Source organism: Lycium barbarum, chromosome 4, assembly GCF_019175385.1.
Source record: "Lycium barbarum isolate Lr01 chromosome 4, ASM1917538v2, whole genome shotgun sequence".
NCBI lineage: Eukaryota > Viridiplantae > Streptophyta > Magnoliopsida > Solanales > Solanaceae > Lycium > Lycium barbarum.
In genome coordinates, this window is record NC_083340.1 from 137,289,253 (window position 1) to 137,309,970 (window position 20,718).

At 32.9% G+C, this 20,718-nt stretch overlaps 1 protein-coding gene and 1 long non-coding RNA gene across 3 annotated transcripts; one reads left to right on the forward strand and one right to left on the reverse strand.

Annotated features, from left to right (window-relative positions):
• Positions 1-6,534: 6,534 nt before the first annotated feature.
• On the forward strand, positions 6,535-8,643 carry LOC132636621 (uncharacterized). Of its 2 annotated transcripts, none has more exons than XR_009581349.1 (2): positions 6,535-6,886; positions 7,835-8,643. It is a non-coding gene; the product is annotated as an uncharacterized LOC132636621 (long non-coding RNA). The 2 variants fall into 2 exon arrangements; XR_009581348.1 differs by having other exon boundaries at positions 6,535-6,829.
• A 2,322-nt stretch (positions 8,644-10,965) lies between these two features.
• Positions 10,966-16,489, reverse strand: LOC132637876 (G-type lectin S-receptor-like serine/threonine-protein kinase At4g27290). Its single transcript, XM_060354900.1, has 8 exons — positions 15,534-16,489; positions 14,875-15,239; positions 14,278-14,409; positions 13,579-13,754; positions 12,634-12,847; positions 12,309-12,546; positions 11,574-11,724; positions 10,966-11,259 (listed from the first exon to the last, which is right to left on the reverse strand). The coding sequence occupies exons 1-8, from the start codon at positions 16,487-16,489 to the stop codon at positions 10,966-10,968; spliced, it is 2,526 nt and encodes an 841-aa protein (XP_060210883.1).
• Positions 16,490-20,718: the final 4,229 nt, after the last annotated feature.

Genomic DNA, 20,718 nt, shown 5'->3' on the forward strand with positions numbered 1-20,718 from the left:
AGCCCACACGCTGTTTTCCAACTTTCATAACTAATTAACTCAGTATACAATTATTTAATCGCATATTCTTCGTAAATAAACCAGTATTAGCACAAATAGAAAGAGATTCATACCTTTCTCCCTTTAATATTGCTTAATCTCCACTTTTCCACGCTAAATTTAGGCCACCACACACTTTTATATGATTCTGCACCAATAATTATACGCTACCCGGACTGGAATTTGGAATTTATATCTGGTTTGGGCAAAAATTTGGTGGAGAATTGGGGAGAACTCTCCAGATTTTTGGAGAGTTTTTGGGGTGTTTTTCGGGGTTTTGGGCTGAAAATGAGGGGGTCTGCCCCTCTTTATAATTGTTTTGGAAGCTGCCAGAAGCAGCTGGAAAAGTGTTCAGCGCGATCGCGCTGCCTTCTGGCGCGATCGCGTAGAGTTAAATAATTTCCTTCTCGCGTTCGCGCCCCCTTTGGGCGCGTTCGCGCAGGGTTAAAATTTCTGACTGGATGTTCGTTCAGTAAAACAGTCATAACTCTTGATCCTGATATCGTATGAGGGCCCACGACCTATGGTTGGAAATCTCTTTCAATTATCTACAACTTTTATTTCTGGGGTTTTCCCAAATTCCAAACTTATAATGCCGTTTTTGCCCCTAGAAGTCAGATCATCCGAAAATGTTTCCTTAAATTGTCCTTTTGGAGGGCTTATGCCCATTTTTGGCTTATGGGTCCTTCTTATGACTTGCTCAACTTTCCATATACTACGCGTATGTATCTTCATATGTCCTTTTTAAAATTCCGACGTGTGGGCCCCACTTAGCTTGCAGCCACGAGGGCTTTTCGTCAATTAACATATGAACTAATTTACACCATATGGTCTCCAAATGTCATATATAAGCTATCATTACCTTCTTATAACACAACCTTCATTCCGAACTTGATTTTCAATTTTTTGTATCAGACCTTGCCTAACTTTCTTCCAAAGCCTCGGAAGCTTAACCTCCTTGATCCTGGTGTAACTTCACTCTTCATTTGGCCCATACTAGGCCATCCACAACTTTGGTAACGCAAAATTTTTCCGGGACGTAACATCCTCCCCCCCTTAGGAACATTCGTCCTCGAATGTTCAACTGGCCTTATGGGGTCTTTTGATACATCCGGGGAGGTCCCCGTCTTTCCTTCGAAAATTTCCAAACGTTACAGTTGCTATCCCTTTACTTACTTTTCTCTTCTTTCCTACTATTATTGTATTAGAAGCTTCTACCCTTGTTGTAGTGAGGTCAGTACTCGTTTATTTCATAACATCTCTATATTACGCTTATTACTTGTCTCCTGAATTTTTATTTAGCTAACATCTTTCACACGTCGCGACACTGGCCACTGGGGCCCACCGCGGATCGGTACAGTCATAAACAGGATATCATATGTATACTTATGTTTTTACTATCATTTCCTCATAAAACATTTCCAAACGTTTATTCAAACTTATTCTGGTTCCAGAGCTGTATTGCGTTTTTCTCCTTTTTCACCTGCCGAGTCTGCCTTGGCCTACCCGACCTATTCAGGGTTTTTGACCGTTCGGTACATTCAAATTTTCTTTGGGTTACCCCAGATTTCCCATTTGTCTTTTATTTTTTCATTCATAAAAATTTTGGTACACTTCCCAGGGGGTCGCCCATCCTAAAATTTCTCTTGCCGCAGCACGCTTAACCTCGAAACTCTGATGAATTTTGGTGCGTTAATGCTGGTATAATTGCACCCACTACCCCGTACAACCTTTAGCACGTAATTCGAGGCAAGTCGGGGGTCTTGACAATTTTCGAAAAGTTCTCGTAGTGGGTCCCACCCTGGTCTAGAGAGGATTCTTTTACTTTTCTGACTATATAGCTACCGTGTCGCCCCCTGTAAATCCTCAATATTTACCTTCATGCATATCTATATATATATTTCTAGACAGTCCACAAATTTAAGAGGCCTGTAGACATATATGTGGGTCGTGGGTCACTGATGTTCGATTACGTTTGTGGTTTGCTATGACAGCCTCAACGGCTTGTATGTATTTATGCTTTGGTCTGATATGTATGATATACGTGACCGTCTCAGAAAGAAAAAAAAATCTGTGTCAATTGTTATATGCTGAATGCGAATAAGATATGGTTATATCGATTTGGTAAACAGGTATGTACGGGTGCCACGGCCCACGGGGTTGGGTCGTGACAATATATATAAAAAAAATGAATCCCACATTGTGGGCCCCATATTAAACACCATCCAGTATTAAAAAAAAAGTGGAATCCACCACATCCAAACTCACGGGAAAAAAAAAATGGACCCCATATTAACAAAATCAAGCAATATTGAAAAAAAAGAAGTGAAACCCATATTTAAAAAACAAATAATGTTAAAAAAAATGTGGGCCCCATATTAAACAACATGCAGATTCGTAGCAAACACTAATATAATAAAGTTTTAAATACGGAGCACAAACTACATTATTATATTAATCGTGTTTTGAACATAGTATCCATATTGACAAAATCAAGTTATTATGTTCACTAAATATACTTAAAATATTTATATTTTAAAATAAGATAGAATTTAATGCAAAAGACAACATGACAAGTAAAATGAGCTAAACCGAGAATATTTACCAACAATTAAAAATAGTATTTCTTCGTTTAGATAGAAAATCAATTTCTACAACAAGTCTTCTCTTTTAAAAAATATTAATAAATTTTCCGATTTTATATTCGTAGCAAACATTAATATAATAAAATTTTAGATATGGAGCACAAACTATAATGTTATATATATATATATATATATATATATATATATATATATATATATATATATATATATATATATATATATATATATAATCACTATTCAAAGACAACTACATACACATAGATGCACTATAATTTAAACCTAAAAGGTGGATGGAAGGGTAGTTTTAGACCAAAAGATGGATGGAGGGTATTTATGAACCTTTTTCAATAGGTGAGGGGTATTTATGGACCTTTTCCGTTATAGAAATGGGAGTTAAGGGACGAACATGGACGAACAGGGGCACTTTGGTAATTTAGTTTCATTCTTTTCAATGTTGTTGTGATGTCCGAACACAGCAAAAACATATTGTACAATAAGCTACGTGAAGTGTACTATGAAGTTTGGCCAATCTTTGTCCTTTTCCTATTAAACACGTGTATTGCTCTTCCTTTTTCACCTGCAATGGTGCAATCCAGAAACCCCTAATTTTCTTCTTTTTCATTGTTCCTATCTGAGACTTTGAATACGTTTTTTTTTTTTTTTTTTTTTTAAATTTTATTTCAGATTTCTCCATTTAGTTTGCAAGTTCTTATTGCTGATTTCTCTATTCCTCAATTAGGTGCGTTTCTGCATTTTTTTTTCTTTGCCCTGCTTCTTCCTTTTACTCACCTCTTAGTTTTCATATGGAATTTCTCCATACCGTTTACTGTTTGTGGTTGAATCATTTATCATCTAGTTCGGGTTCTCGCCATTTTTTTGTTTGCTAAAAATTGAAATTTGGCTGGTATATGTTCTTTCCTATTATCGTGTCCCGTGTTTAATTTATTTTTAGTTACAATTTTGGATAACTCATCTTTTTCCTCTCAAAATTTAATGGGTCTTCTACATTGAAACAAATTAATTGTACAAAGGAGTCCCATTCCTTTTGTTGTGTTGATAATTTAGTCGGTACTTCTCTTATTGTATTTTCATTTGTTAGTCATACTTTATTTGCAGGTTGCCGAAAGCTGTACTCGGCCATATTTTTCTATGAATTTTGCTTCACCAAGAAAAAACATGGACTCTTTTTTTTAATAGGAAAATACTGAACTCTTGATTTAACTGTGGTTTATCTGTTTTTATTATGCAAATGCTTTGTTGATTTATTTGACCAGGTAGGATTATCATCCAAAGTATGTATTCTTCCAAATATAAGGTGGGTGAAGAATTCATTGTATTTTTGTGATGAAGCTTTATTTCTATTTTCAAAATGATTAGCTTATGATAGATGTATAGAGACTTGTATATTTCTATTATATATAAGTGCCTTGAGAGGACTAACACAACGTTGAACGCTTGTACTGGAAGCTATATAAATTGTACACTTTAATACAACAATGAATATTTGTATCAAAAGTTATACTCCCTCTGTTTTAAATTTGTTTCAACCTATTTTTTTTAGTTCGTGTCAAAATGAATGATCTCTTTCCTAATTTGGAAACAAATTCACTTTATGAATGATTTACAGCCACACAAATTTTCAAGGCTTATTTTGAACCACAAGTTTCAAAAGTCTTCCCTCTTTCTTAAATGTCGTGTCCAGTCAAATAGGTTCATATAAATTGAAACGGAGGGAGTATAATTTAATCAACTATACTTCTTTATTTCACGTGGACTTATGTCATAGTACTGAATATTTATTTTCTTCTCATGTACTCCCTCCGTTCACTTTTACTTGTCCACTTTGAACTTTTCACGCTGTTTAAGAAATAATAAATAAAGTGCATAATTTACCAATGTACCCATATTAATTAGTGCATATTTTTATTTGATTTGAAAAATGATTTGAAGTGAGTAATTAATACTATGGGTAAAACAGGAAAAAATAAATTATCTCATCTTGATATGCTAAAAGTGACAAGTAAAAGTGAAAATTTATTTTTGAAATACCGGACAAGTAAAAGTGAACGGAGGGAGTATATACGTATGCACTTCAATTTTAATTCTCCAACACATTTATTTTCTCCGTACACTTTTACTTGTTCACTTTTAACTTTTCACGCTCTTTAAGAATTAACAAATGAAGTACTCCCTTCGTTCCATATTACTTTGCCACATTACTAAAAATATACTCCCTCCGTTTCAATTTATATGAACCATTTGACTGGGCACGACATTTAAGAAAGAGGGAAGACTTTTGAAACTTGTGGTTCAAAATAAGCCTTGAAAATTTGTGTGGCTGTAAATCATTCATAAAGTGAATTTGTTTCCAAATTAGGAAAGAGGTCATTCATTTTGGCACTGACTAAAAAGGAAATAGGTTCAAACGAATTGAAACAGAGGGAGTATGTCCAAATTACTTGTTCATTTACAAAACTAAGATAAAATTAATTAAATTTTTCTCATCGTACCCTCTCCGTCCCATGTTACTTAGCTACTGAATATTTATTCTCTTCTCATGTATACACGTATGCACTTTAATTTTAATTATCCGACACATTTATTTCTTCCGTGCACTTTTACTTGTTCGCTTTTGACTTTTTACGTTCTTTAAGAATTAATAAATGAAGTACTCCCTCCGTCCTATATTACTCGACCAAATTACTAAACTACTTTTTTATCCCACATAGACATATGTCATGATACTAAGTATTTATTCTTTTCTCATATATACACACATGCACTTCAATTTTAATTATCCGACACACATTTATTTTCTCTGTGCACTTTTACTTGTCCACTTTTGACTTTTCACGTTCTTTAATAATTAATAAATGAAGTACTCCCCCGGTCCCATATTACTTGGCCACATTACTAAAAATATATGTCCAAATTACTTGTTCATTTACAAAACCAAGATAAAATTAATTAAATCTTAATTTTGATTTCTTTGTAACAATTCTTTTTATCTATAATTTTTAATATAAAAAATTATAATGTAACTAATTTACCCCTTATTAACATATTTTTTAATTAATTTAATAAAAATATTTTATTAGTTTTGCTTTTAAAAAATCCAATATATACAACAATGGTTCTTATGTTTGGATCTAAACGATTAGTTAATTGAGATGAATATCAACCTGTCGGTATACATATAAGATATTAAAGAATTTAAAAGAAAAAATCTAGAATCAAAACATTAATTTCCCCTCATATTCTTACTAATTTTCTTTTTCACATCGATGAACAACTTTCATTGTCATGACAATGAGAAAAAAATCCGACTCTTTTCATCTCAAAGACTTACTTCCATCATTTTTAACTATAACTAAAGTGATGGTACATAAAATACATTTTGTATATGTTGCTATATATAATAACAATTAGAATGTTTTTAAAAGTTATTTACAAAATACAAACCTTAAAGACTGGCTAATTAAAGTGACGGAGTTTAAAAAGTAAATATAGACTTTTGAATCTTGTGGTTCTAAATTAAAAATGTGCATAATATAATTAAAATATCCTTTGAATCTTGTGATTATAAACTTGACATGTAGGATATTTGAATTTTCAATTTACTAAATATAAAAAGAGGCGGATATAATCAAAATAAGACAAATTTTAACAATAATTGAGAAATTAAGGAGAAAAATAAGAGGAAAACAAACAACATATGGAGACTCACTAAAGAGAATCACAATATCCTTTGCAAAATATACAAACGATAACGACTAACTAAAGTGAGTAACTAAATTAATCACGTTGGATCCCTTGCATCGCACGGGCATAGTTTGTATATATATATACACACATACACTATATAGAAATGGCCCTTAGGTAGGACGAACACGGGCAACAATGAAAATATAATGTCAGGCAGGGGTAAATTAGTAGTTTCATGTAGGAAACTCCTATGATCTACGTGTCATTAGCAACTCTCTTCATCAGTTTATCTACAGATTTCCAAGAGAGCGAAGGGTTGAATCTTCTTGGGACTCTCCATTTGATGTCTTCAATGGAAAAAATTTCACATTCAAAATTTTCATTTGCAGACTTATTTCTCTCATCCATCCCCTGTATTTTAGCTTTTCCACGATGCGTTTGGCCTTGGCCTCCCGGTTCATTTTAAATTTTCCCCGTCTGTAAGTGAATATCTAAGTTGTGCTTAGTTTCTTCTCTACTTCTTTTTCGATGAGCAAGTAAGCGTTTAATTCTATTTTTTTAGAGAGATTATTGCTATAGAATCTAGATTTTCTATGAATTACAATCTTCAGTTTGCCTCTGAAGTTATATTCAAATCTTCGTTTTATGTTTCTTTAGTAATAGCATGTCTGATTTTGAATATTTGCTTTCCTCTTTCTGCATGTTTTTTTCCTTGGTCGATTCTGTTAGATATATGTAGTTGTTTGTTGAAACACCTTCTGCTTCAATGCCTAATTGCTACAGCACTGGCCACTGGGAGTGCCGCTGAAGCAGAAAGATTAATAAAGAGAAGAACATTGATGCAATGAATGTGTTTGATGAAATACCCCAGTGAAAGGAACATAAAGCAGAGAAGATATAAACGTAGTTTTGCCTTTTATGCATATAAACGTAGTTTCGCATATGAACAACTAAAGAAATTTCTTAACTTAACAACTGGGATTATTTTTCTTTGTATAGTTTATAAATTTTCATTAGAAGAGTGTTAGTTGTTTTTATTTTTCAGTTTTGATCTCCAACTTTCATTAGAAGAGTGTTAGTCCATAGTTACCTTATGGACTCGGGTATCAAATGACAAGTATGAGATAAATCCTATGGCAAGGAATATTTGTAAGTGAGAATTTAATATTTGAATGGAAATTCTTTATCTACTCTTTAACAAGAAAGCTCAACATACTAACAAATCACTATATTGCAAAATAGAAAAGATGAGCATATTATTACCCGAGCATCAAAAAATAATTTTCCTGACAAAGTTCTCTCGAGTTACATTGATGTCTTCGTGCATCCATTTCCTCACGGATAAATAATATACCCATATGGTTCTCAACTCCTTGCTTGCCTCTCTATTTCCATAGGGTAAATGAAATGTGTTTTTTTTTTTTGGTTTTTCTTGATGATATGTGATTTTTAAAAGTTAGTTGTTTTATTATATGTAACTGCAGAAGATGAACTCACTGACTCGAGATCAATTTTATCTTGCTTTCAATATTTATGTATTCGGAGGAAACATTGGTTTTAGGTGGTGTATGTCGTTTCACCACTGGATTGTCACATTGATTCGGAAAAAAAAGTTTATATCGGTTCTTTATATGAGCAGGCGCACGTATCCGTCATATTCCATTTCAACCCTCCTTTTCCATGTGAAAGTGAGGTATTATCAAGTTCACTTGTTCATATAAGAACTGTGGCACAAGTTTTATTTAAACATCAATTGAACTTAGTGCATAGCATCCTCTCCTCTTTTGTACCCTTTCTTTACATCAATTTCTTATGCCGAGAAGCACAGCCACTGATTGGTATTTGATGCGCATGGCATTGTTAGTCTGGCAGCAAAGGTTCCCTACTTGGCTCACAAAATTGGAGTTAATCCCATGCTTCTTTCACTTGCTTTTAGAGCCAATACAGAGCTTAATATGAGGGCGACAAAAGTGGTTTTATTAGTCATAGCGTCACTTTGTATAACCAGAATACTTTCAGGCAGGCTTCAAGTGTTTTGGAAGAAATGGTCGTTCTTTTGTTTGTTGAGCAGTTAAGGTGCTAGCAGCTCTGCTTTTTATTGTGTCTCTCCAATATTTTACCTGTTACATATTTAACTTCCTGATAAAATTGCAGCTGGGGAATACTACGTTGTCGTTAATAATTTTCTTTATGGTGATCTTTATAATACTGAAAATGCCGAGTAGTCTATATCAATCTGGAAACATTATGTGTTCGGACTTTATTGCAGTTAACTTATGTCTACTTAAATGGTCATTGATTTGCCTCTAGGGCATTGCACCAATAATGCCAGTTTCCATGCCTCGCCTGGATCATGTTTGGGAATATTATCGCGCTTCACTCATTATAGCAGATTCTCATGATGTACAACAGGTTGTTGCAGCTCTAATGGTAGCCTTGCAAGTTCCGCTAGGTCCTAAAAGTATCATATGAGGACTTTCTGAGGTTGGTTAAGAGGCCGTTTCATTTACATAGCAATACGAATTAGTGGTAGAGAGGGAATTGATTTGAAATGCATAGGTACCGATTATACCCATGGTCTGCAAGTATAATCGTACTACATCTTCTCTTTACATATTTCTGTTTTTTGAGTCAAAAACATGAAGGGAGAACAAGGTTTTTGAGTTTGAAATCACTACAGTGTGATTACCGTTGAGGTAAATATTTTCATTAAACGACCATTACTATCGGCATTTCCGTTCTTTTTCTATTTTTAGTCTTGATTCTCTTGGGACATTACTGTGGTGCAATCAAGAATAATTTGTTTATAATTATAGTCACGTGAATATGAAAAAAAAAATACTTTTACAATCATATCATATTATATTAAAAGTGGGAAACATCATAGTTGAAAGTTGAATTAAGATAATACCCTTCATAAGTTGATTGACCATTATAATCTCTTATTAAATAAGTATTAAATTTTGTTGCATAAAATTTCTAATTGATGAAATCCAATGAATGATCAATTATACCACTGTGAACGGGTAGAGATGCAATAATTCTAGTTATAAAGAAGGGAATGTGGAATCTCATCTGAAGTTTAAAACTTTTTTCCGTTACTTTCCACTTAAATGATTGGCAAAAAGTTGAAAATACTCTATTTATCTGTTTCTTAGTTATCATTGTTGAGCTCTTTTCTAGAGATCTAAATAATATTTTAATTATTTAGATTTCTTTTTATGACACATTAAATTTAGGCCGACTATTTCATCTATCCACCAAGTTCAACCCGACCTTTTCAATTCTCAATTTCAGTTTTCATGCTCCATTTACGTCTTTCATGCTCCATTTATGTCTTTCTTAGTAATTATTAGTACTACTATTTATCTCTTTTAGATGAAGTCTTTTTGTTTTCCTATTAATTTGTTTAAATCTGTTCATGCACATTGCATCCAGTATTCCCATGATTTTCATCTACTCAGCAAGTCTATACCAACTCTTTCGATTTCCAACCCCAGTTATCAATTTAAGTGTTGCATTGAAAAATGCAACATAGAATTATTAAATATGCATTACCAATTGGGATTTCTCTCTTCACCTTTAAAACTAGAGAGAATGAAAATAAGCTTGCAAATTGAGAGACTTGGTGTAGCAGTTGTTACACTCATGATCAAGTTGGGGGATTTTTCCTTTAATTTCCTGATTGAATCATATGACCCTTCTCGTGCATCTAGTTGTGTGTATTTTTGTTTGTCAAGTTCTTTTATGGTTTTTACAATTAAATGAAAAAAAAAACTAAAATATCAGACTACCAATATTTTACACGCTATTGTCATGTATATTTCGTATTAGAGTTATATTTATACAATTCAAAAGTAATATTTTTATACCAAGTTTACATATGAAAGGACCCAAAAGTTTGAATTAGACAAAAGGTATATTTACGTGCAATTAGATTTTATAAACATCAATTCAATTTTCTGATGTCAGTGACTATTAAATAAATATATCACAAATAACTACTATTTTTGCAGGCATATGCCATGAAATTGACAATTATCTACAAGGCGTCTTCCGAAAACATATAATTGAAATTCTGTACAGCCAACAACTTTTTGATATGTATGTGTATGTGTTCCTATAACTAATCATACGCTTACTAAAATTATTTATATCGTTTTAAAATATTTATACTAATTAGCAAGGAGTAAACGTGCAACGCATGTATCCAGAACTAGTATCATAAATAAGGGAAATGGAAATTTTACAATTTTGAGTTAAAATTTTTAATGAATCCTATTTGCACCTTATGGTAACTGGAAGAGACTTACAGGAAAAAAATCATAATAATGATAGAACTTGAAAAAGACTAATCTACCCAGGTAAAAAAAATCAATCAAATTAATTTCAACTAATGTTTGGATTCTATCTATGTCGTAATAAAAAGGATTACCATCTATCAGAGTAAACACGAATGGATCTTGTAGGATTCCGAATACAGACGATTAATCATTAGCTTCTCACATTTCGTGTGAATAGCCGGGTCATTGAGGAATGTCTAGAAAAACATATCGGGAATCGACCTGATTGCTCACGATTTTGATAGCCAAAACTTAAGACGTAGCTCCCCATATTATCGGCCTTGTTCAATTGTAATTGTTAGCCCATTCTTGGTATACGAAGTTGTAGATTTACTAGAAATAGCAGTTCTAGCCACAAAAGCTGGCTGGTTAGGTTTCGGAAGGATCATGCTTTCGCCCCCAAGCATTAATATGACGCTTGACATACTGGGACGTTGACAAGGGTGTTCTTGTACACACAAGAGACCAATATTTATGCATTTTAGTGCTTCATCCATGTTACATGTTTCAAGTAACGATTCATCAACCATAGTGATTGCCTTCTCTTCTGTCCACAGTCTCCAAGCCTGTGATCACATCATAGTTACCAAAATAGTGTTATATGATAAACATGATCTGTTTTGTTAAAGATATAATTAAATACTTGCTAGTTTATTTAATTCATGTATGTCAAATTAGGATCTATAGTCAAAATATATAGTGTGAAAATAGGTTTTCTATTAGTTTCTAGTCAAAATAGGTTTTGTTATATTATAAATAGAATAGGGCTACCTTCTAATTAGCCATTGTTGAAATTTCCGTAGGTGCTAATTGTTTTGTCGGCCATGTTTTTAATCCTTTCAGATTGTTTACAAAACTTGAAATTACATAGTTTACTCACATATTGTATGAGGTTCATTGCTTCTTCGCATTGATTAAATCCAGTGTTTCTTCTGCCACTGACAATCTCGAGTATTATTACTCCAAAACTAAAAACATCTGACTTGGTTGAGAACACTCCATTCAACACGTACTCCGGAGACATATAGCCACTATATGAGAACAAATAATCACATAATGTAAGTAAACACTTTTGTATCATATCGTAAGATTTCCAATCAAATTTGCTCTTTTTGACTAACCATAATATTATGCAAGTCAACACCTTCAAAGATTAAGAATACTAGTACTTATTACTTCTGATTGCAGGTCATCGTTGCACCAGTTGGGAAACTTGATCATCCAAGATAAATTTCGTGAATAAAATCAAGTTGTAGATATATTAGTCAAGAAAGGTGCTAGGTATATATATATATATATATATATATATATATATATATATTCTTTTTGTATATTTTGTAGTCATTCTATTCCTTTGTTTGCCTTAAAGGTTTTTTTTTTTGTTTTTTTTTTGTTTTTGAGACAGACATACTAAGAACTTCCTTTGTTAGGTTAACTTCCGGCTAGTATTTTAGATGGACTGCCTATGGATTATTGTCGTAGTGACCAGCAAAGTGCTACTGCTAACACTTTATTTTCTAATGCTGCATATGCATATTAACTACTATATAAAATATACTTCCTTTCCAACAAAAACAATTACTCCATATATAACCAACTAATGTTTTAAGCTTACCAGGTTCCAGCGATTTTTGTTGTATTTGCTAGTGTATAATCTCCTTGGACAATCCTTGCTAAGCCAAAATCCGAAATTTTGGGGTTCATTCCTCCGTCTAGTAAAATATTACTAGTTTTCAGATCTCTATGGATGATTGTCAACCTTGAATCATGGTGTAAATAAGACATTCCACGGGCAATTCCAACAATAATATCAAATCGCTTTTTCCAGTCCAGTAGTGCGCGATTTTGTTGATCTTTTCCAAAAAAGTTAGTATCATTTAATCATGATAAATAAATACGAAGAAATAATTAGTAAAACAAGCAAGAGAATAATTGCTAACCAAATATGAAGGTGTCCAAGCTTTTATTTAACATGTACTCGTAAAGTACAATCTTTTCGTTTCTTCCCTTTACACAATAGCCCAAAAGTTTAACCAAATTCCTATGTTGAACTCTGGCGATCAATAACACTTCATTCGTGAATTCTTCTATGCCTTGTCGAGATTGAGTTGATAATCTTTTAACTGCAATCTCTCGTCCTCCTAGAAATTTACCCTGAAAGATGTTCCAAAAATCATATGTCAATATGTAGTTAACTCAATTAGTAATAACTATAATTGGGAAAATCTACTCCCTCCGTTCCAATTTAATATGTTTGCAAAAAATAAATGTTCCAAAATATTTGTCTGTTCAATTTTTCCCTTAGCATTAATAGAGGAATATTTATTGGAGCGAACAAAGAATAAATAAGGGTAAATTAATCAAATAACTCTTATTATGACTCCCTCCTTTCCAATTTATGTAAAATAGCATGAAGTTCAAGAAAAAAAACAAAGATTTCTGACGCATATGATCTTAAACATATCATAACATTTTTGTGGTTAGAAAACATTTGAAACTTGTGGTCGAACATGCCATAAATATTTGTGTGGCTGTAAAAGCTTCCCATTAAAAGTAATTCGAAAATGTAAAGTTAATAATTACCAAACATAGAAGTATGTCATTCTTTTTTAAATGGATTAATAAGGAACTAATGTCACATAGACCGAAATACTGAGATGTAGTAATATCTTCACGAAGGGTGTATAAAACACTAACATGAGAAGTAAATAGGAACAGAGGCGGCAGTAATACACACTCATACACATATATAAGTCAGAGAATATATAATGTGTAAAAAGACTAACATGACAAGTAATAGGAACAGAAACAGTAAGTAATACACACTAATACACATATATAGGTCAGAGAATAGATATATGTGTGTAAAGAAATATCACAAGTACCTTATAAACGGGACCAAACCCTCCTTGGCCCAGCATGTTTGCCTCTGAGAATTGATTTGTAGCAGCTACTATGCTTTCAAAACTAAAAAATGGAACATTATCGATGTTATTGTCATCATCTTCATTTGTCAAATCGTTATCTCTACTCTGCAAGTGAGCAAAAAAATTCCTTTGACCTGAAGAAAGTGATAGAATTTGATGAGTTAGAAAACACTACTGAGATAAAGTTGTGAAAGAAAGTGTATAGTTCGAGAACGTTGTTGTGTGTCAATCGTCCCTCATCAGTTAAAAAGAGGAATTCTAATGTATTTATAGGCTAAATGAGCTCTCCCACTTAACAGACTAGTCTTTTGGGTTGGGCTATCCCGTTTAGTTTATAAATTGATATCGGAGCAAGTCGATTCACGCTTCGGCTTGTGACTCGCAGTGATGGATTCTATCCAAGAAGGGTGCCAGCCATGACCAACTGGGCCCTGGTCCAGCCTCGAGTAACGAGGTCTGGTTCTCATCAGGGGCGATTGTTGTGTGCCGGTTGTCCCCCCATCGATTAAAAAGAGAAATGCTAATGGGTGTATAGGCTTTCCCATCTAATAGACTACTCTTTTGGGTTGTGCTCTCGTGTTTCTATAACAAATGACTTTGAAAGCTCCTTTCACAAAATATTTTAAATAAAGAACATCTGATTTAATGCGGTTTTACCTTTTCCTTTTGCAATCTTTCTTCTACAGTAAATGTAGATAAAGCAGCATACTAATAGATTAATTGTCACAGATATTGTTGCTAGAACGATGATTTTGAGCCTTGTCCATGATTGCTTCTTCTTCTTCGTTGCTGCTCAATCCAAAATAAAGTAGATATCTACTTAGAAAAATTATTGACACAGCTGAGACAAACCCTTACCTATTAGACAAAAGAATTTCAACTACAAGAATGTGCCATCCAGTTATGTGTTTTTAAAGTTTAATTTATCACAGGAAAAAGGACCTCTAAAAATGGTTGCACCAATGATAGAGAGCATAACATATTGAGTTACTACTATATCATGAAGACTCTTGAAATTTGCGGTCTCAAACGTGTCATAGAGCGCGCATTTGTGTGGATGTAAAATTTTGAAACTTATGGCCTTAAACAAAACATAACAATTTTGCGGTTATAATACTCCCTCATTAAGGGAAAATGGGAAGTGTAAACTTAATTGTTTTCAAATTTAGAAGTATGTCATTCTTTTTTAAACACACTAATTTAACGAAAATCAGTCACATAAAATAGAACGAGGGAGTATAATTTTTAGATTACCTTGGTCATCACTTGGAAAATCAGAAGCAGCAAGTTTGATAAACAAGTTTCTTCCTCTATGATCATCTTGAGATAGTTGTTGCAGATTTAGCAATTCTCCAGTCCAAGTTAAACATTCAGTTCCATCATAAGCATAAGCAGTACAAGAACAATTATTGAAACAAGTAGATTCACATAGTGTTGCATTTGTGACTTTGACAGTTTCATAGTATTTGGGTAATGTCACATAGGATATCATCCTAAACCTGTCCTTAAAAGTAGCACTGGAATTACCACAGCTCAATTTTTTTTTCCTAACACAACCTTGAGAAAAAATATCCAAATCCCAATCTGTGTCTAATCTAGGAGCAAAACCTGGCAAACACCTGCAAAATGGCGACCTACGTTATGGTTCATATAAATAACTGTGCACCCAGGATCAGTAGCATTTCACTACTAAAATAACAGGATTTAGTGACAGACAAATTTTGTAGCTAAACAGCAAAATTCGTCACTAATCCTATTTTGCGGAGGATTATCAATAAATCTTGTTATTTACGAGCAATTTTGCGACGGATCAGCGACCAAGTTCGTAGCAAATTTTAATTTTTTTTGTAGTGATTTCTAATTAAAAATGATTGAGCAGCCCTGATTTAAAAATCCTGAGTTCGCCACTGTACCTGCATACTGAAGTTAAGCGCGGATTGCAAGTTCCAAATGCCCCACAATAAGCATAGACATCACAGTGCTGTGCTGGTTGAAGATAAAACACATTCCATTGCTTGGAACTATCCAACCATGTGAACTGCTTCATTTCCCCCGTTACATCGATCACGAATCTTGATATGACTAACGGACTGAAGTAATAAACCTCGTTGTCATCGTTGACATATGTATAATTAACCGTCGTGTTGGGAATGTTATACGGCACGCTGCTGAAACTATCTCCATCCCAAGTGGATCCACTGTTCCAGTATTCCTCAGTCCTATTCCACATTGCCCGAAACTGGCCATTGGTTGGATTAATTTCGACTGTATAAGGCCCCGGACTAGGATCTTCTGAACTCCTCCAGGACGTGATGTATCGCGTGGAATTGGTATTTTTGTTGTAATCAGTTCTCGAGCCAGGCATAAATGTATGACTAGGATGATCGAAACTTTGCCAGAGTACACGAGAAGTTGAATTTGAACAATCTCTCAAGACAAAATTCCCATCATTACCAAGAACAGCTACGACAGAATTATGCTCTGTGGAGTCGATATTCGTAGACCAAATTAGCTGTTTGGTGCCATTCAGGAGGACCAAATTGCCATTCGTGATCGCGAATTCTGCATTGGCCATTTCAGGAAAAGAAAGAGGCAAGTTGTGATTCGCCACCCAAATTACTGTTTGTGGGCTAATGTTTTTGTACCAGGTGCCAATGAAATAACTGGAACCGTTGTTTGGTGTAAAAAAGCCTAATTCAAAGTTTCCACCAGAAGAAACAATAGTAACACCAATGGTAATTGTTTTGTTTGTGCCAATTTGGTCTCCAGTTGATAATTCTTGTCCAAAGGAAACAGAGGAATTGAGGGACAAGAAAATCGAGAAAAAGAGAAGCATCACAAATGAATTAGGAATTATTTGGAACATCATAGGTATTATCTGCTATTGTACTAGGTTTGTGCAGTGCAAAAAAAAAAAAAAATGATGATCATAGAGAAGGAAATGCTATTGACATAATTTAAGTGTGTGTTTTGTATTTATATAGAGGGAATTTGGGGCTTAGGGTGTGTTTGGTACAGAGGAAAACAGGGAAATGTTTTTTTTTACTATTTGGTTGGTCAAAATATTTTGAAAAACATTTTCTTTAGAAAATAAGTTCTTTAAAACTGAAGAAAATGACTTCTCTAATAAAAGTAGGAAAAACAAGTTCTAGGTGACATTTCAAGTTCATATCCTGCCCACTCACTCAACATCCCGACCCGATCCCTTGACCATACCAAATACTATTCCATCAGTCCCACTTTACGTGGCATAGTTGGAATTTCGAGAGTTAACCACGTTTTCCTTTGACCGAAATTTTCTTATATGCCTTTTAAATATTTTAAGTTGTTAATTATTGTCATTTTAGTATTTTTTTTAATGCATTTTTCAAGCATATAAATTTTATTTTAAGAAACTTAAAGTTTCTATGTCCAACTTTACGGTCAAAATTTTAAAATTTGAATCTCGACATTCCAACTGCATCACATAAATTTGGACGGAGAGAGTATAAAATAAGTATGAAACTCATTTATTTTCCTAGTAAACATTTTGAATAGAAGACATTTTCCTTCGTACCAAACACACCCTTAGTAGCGGTTAGCCACCAGTCAGTTGGAACATAAAAAGACCCACAGAATCCTCTAATAACATTTTGTCTCATACCTGCTAGACAGGAAGTTGGATAAAACAATAGAAAATGAGATTAGTGTTTGCAGTGAAACTTCTAATTACAACTAATTAGTCTAATAAATGATAATTAAGAACTCTAATAGAGGAAAACTAAGTTTTAAAAGTTATTTTGGATAAAGAATTTAGTTCTGCGCACGTAGATATATTTCCACTTCCTCATAAAAAACCGTTCTTTGTCCCAGCTCCCGAGTTTAAGGTTCTATTTTCTCAGGTGGAAAAAGAATATTTATATAATTAATTATTATTCTAGAAAGCCAACTCAAAACTAAAGTTTAATTTTTTCTGTCAATATACAGTGTCTAGTATATGAGCCTGTTTGGATGGACTTATGCCTATAAGCTGTTTGCAGCTTATAAGCTAAAATAAATAAGTTGGGGTAGTCTAACTTATTTTTTTGGCTTATAAGCTGTTTTCAGCTTATAAGCTGCTTTAGATAAGTTAAGTCAAATGGACCCAATTATTTTTTTGAGCTTATTTTAAGCACAAAATGACTTTAAGCTGGCCAGCCAAACACTCAAAAAAGCTGAAAACAACTTATAAGCAACTTATAAGCCAATCCAAACAAGCTCTATAAATACAATCTCGACGTGAATCCAGAATTGTCGAGTTTTAAAGTGACTACCTGACCTCTGGGATATGAGTTCACGTCACTACAGGAAATAAAGATTTTCCCCATCGACATTCAGTGGGAAATTTGTGCTACAAAATATAATTTTCCCACTTTTCCGAACCAGCTCACTGGATTTGTGCTACAAAATATAATTTTCCCACTTTTCTGAACCAGCTCACTGGAAAAACGCATGGTGGGAAACAAATTCCCATTGAAACTCTGGGAAATTTTCTTTATTGTTCCATGTGAAAAAAACTAATTTTTAGGTTTTTCAACTGAACATTTTTAAGTGAGAAATTAGTGGGAAAATAGAATATTTTAGTAGTGCGTGAACTAAGTAATTTTTGTTCATATTCTATAGTTGTATTAAAAATCAATAAAATATATATAAAGAAGTTAATTTTAGACCCTATTATTATTTTATGCTAATATGAGATCACGTAGAAAACCATAAACTTCAAAATCTAGATCTGATTTCGCCCAACGTCGAGTGGAAAATCATATATATTGCACGATGAATTAAAGTCAAGAAGGAAAGAGACATAACTGCATTCTTTTTTTTTTTTTTTTTTTAACTTGCATAATCTTTCAGTTCTCAAAACTGGAAACAAACTTGGAACTCAGAGTGTTTCATGTTACCTGAAGCACAGACCATTGTAAATTAACAAACAATATACTCAACTAATATTGTAGTGTCATACGGAAATGTACACCTCTGTCTTCTAGATTTTCTGTCGGACTTAATTTGCCTTTTGACAATTTATCAAGTCAAATTCGAAATACTACGGAAACAAATTATACTCCCCTCGGTCTTAATTTATGCGGTGATATTTTGACTGTGCATTGAGTTAAAAAAGAAGAAGAAATTTTTGTAATTTATGTTGTAAAACAAATTATAAATATTAATGTGACTTTAAATTATCACATAACCAGTAAATAAAAACTTAGTGGTAAATTATTTCTAATAAGAAAGTTTGACATTTTTTCGAATAAACTAATAAGAAAGTAGGACACATAAGCTAAGACGAAGCGAGTGGCATATCGGGCTATCATTTCTTTCAGTAATCTATGGAAGTGAATATGTATTTTTTTTTTGGGGTATTTGATAGGCGAGTGAATTTATATTTTTCAAAAAATACAAATATTTCTTTTATTTTTAAATATTAAAGATCAATAACAATATTAGTAGAGTGTTCTTATAAAACTTTGAGAATTAAATTAAAAATGACAAAATACGTATAAAAAATCTTCTAAACTTGCCATGGGATATTAGTTGCACACCAATATTATTTGCAGTCTTAATTATATTATCCCTCTGGATTTGGCTATTATACCTTTACCCCTTGAATACTAAGCCCCCGTTTGGCGATAAGAATTATTTACTTTATTCCCGAATTTCTTTTTATTTTTTTTCGGAATCAGCATTTGGCCATGAGAATTCTGAATACAACTTGAAGTTGTATTCCGAAATACCAAAAACTCAAAAAACTTGTTTTTCAATTTTTTTTCCACTTTTTTACAATTACATTTCACCAAAAACTACAATTTCAAAAACTATGGTCAAACACAACTTCAACTCCAACTTCAAAATTCCAAAAAAAAGTAAAATAAAAAATAAAAAATTGATATCTATGAACAAACCGGGCCTAAAGAGGTTAACTCACTGTTAAGCGCGTGGGATGAAAAAATCGAAGAATCAGCTCTTAACTAGGGTATTTTCAACCGTTAATCGCCACATAATCATAGGCAATGATATATTTGTTCAAATTTGTGTGTTTTTTCTTTTTTCGTTTTAAAAAAAAAAAAACATTTGGCTCGAAGTCCTTCATTTTAGCGAAATAAAAATTAGTTCTATCTAAAAAGCAATTAATAATTCATGTCAAATTAAAAAGGTTTCATTTTAGGTATTCTCTTATTAAAATGATCCCCATACGGCTATACCATTGTCCTTTTTTTTTTTTTTTTGATACATTTGTGACATATTATATGCTAGTACGTCCGTACTAGGCCTTTATTTTTGAAGAGGATTGGACTATGGTACTATATATATATAAGTTTTTTTTTGTTTGGTTTTAAGGCCAAAGGTGCTAATATACTCCATAACTTTGCGATTTAGAGCAAATATACCTCTCATTATAAAAGTGGTGTATACAGACCCCTGCCGTTGCAAATGGGGCAAATATACCCCTTATGTTATAAAATAGTGCAAGTATACCCTTTTCGCTGACGAGATTTTTTTTTAAAAAAAATTATTTAGATTATTTTTTAATTAAAAAAAATGTCATGTGACTTTAAGGAAAAGTCTACCCATTTTTTTTTAGTAGACATACTTTTCTACAACCACATAGTAATTCTTTTTTTTCTGATGGGTAGGGTCTGGTTAGTTTAAAAAAATGGGTAGACTTTTTTTTTTAAATGTCACGGAAATATTTTTTTAAACGAACCATATCTGACACACTAGAAAAAAAAATTACCACGGCGTTAGAAAAATATGTCTACTTACAAAAAATAGGTAGACTTTTTTTAAAGTCACGTGAAATTTTTTGTCATTAAAAAATAACCTAAATGATTTTTTTTAAAAAAAACTCACCTCAGCGAAAAGGGTATATTTGCTCCATTTTGTAACGGCAGGAGTATATTTGCACCATTTTATAACAGTAGGGGTATATATACTCCACTTTTGTAATGAGGAGTATATCTGCTCTAAATCACAAAGTTGAAGAGTATATTTGCACCTTTGCCGTTGTTTTAATAATAAACAAAAGGAACATTGGCAGATAGGCTTTTCAAATGCGAGAACAACTCCACGCGTAATCAC

What these genes read in the sequence shown, in the direction of transcription:
- LOC132637876 (XM_060354900.1), bottom strand. Translation starts at nt 16,489, where the DNA reads ATGATGTTCCAAATAATTCCTAATTCATTTGTGATGCTTCTCTTTTTC. An exon ending in AAAGATTGCAAAAGGAAAAG is followed by an intron (nt 13,755 to 14,277) that starts GTAAAACCGCAT and finishes CACTTTCTTCAG; the next exon opens with GTCAAAGGAATTTTTTTGCT. An exon ending in CTTGGACACCTTCATATTTG is followed by an intron (nt 12,547 to 12,633) that starts GTTAGCAATTAT and finishes TTTTTGGAAAAG; the next exon opens with ATCAACAAAATCGCGCACTA.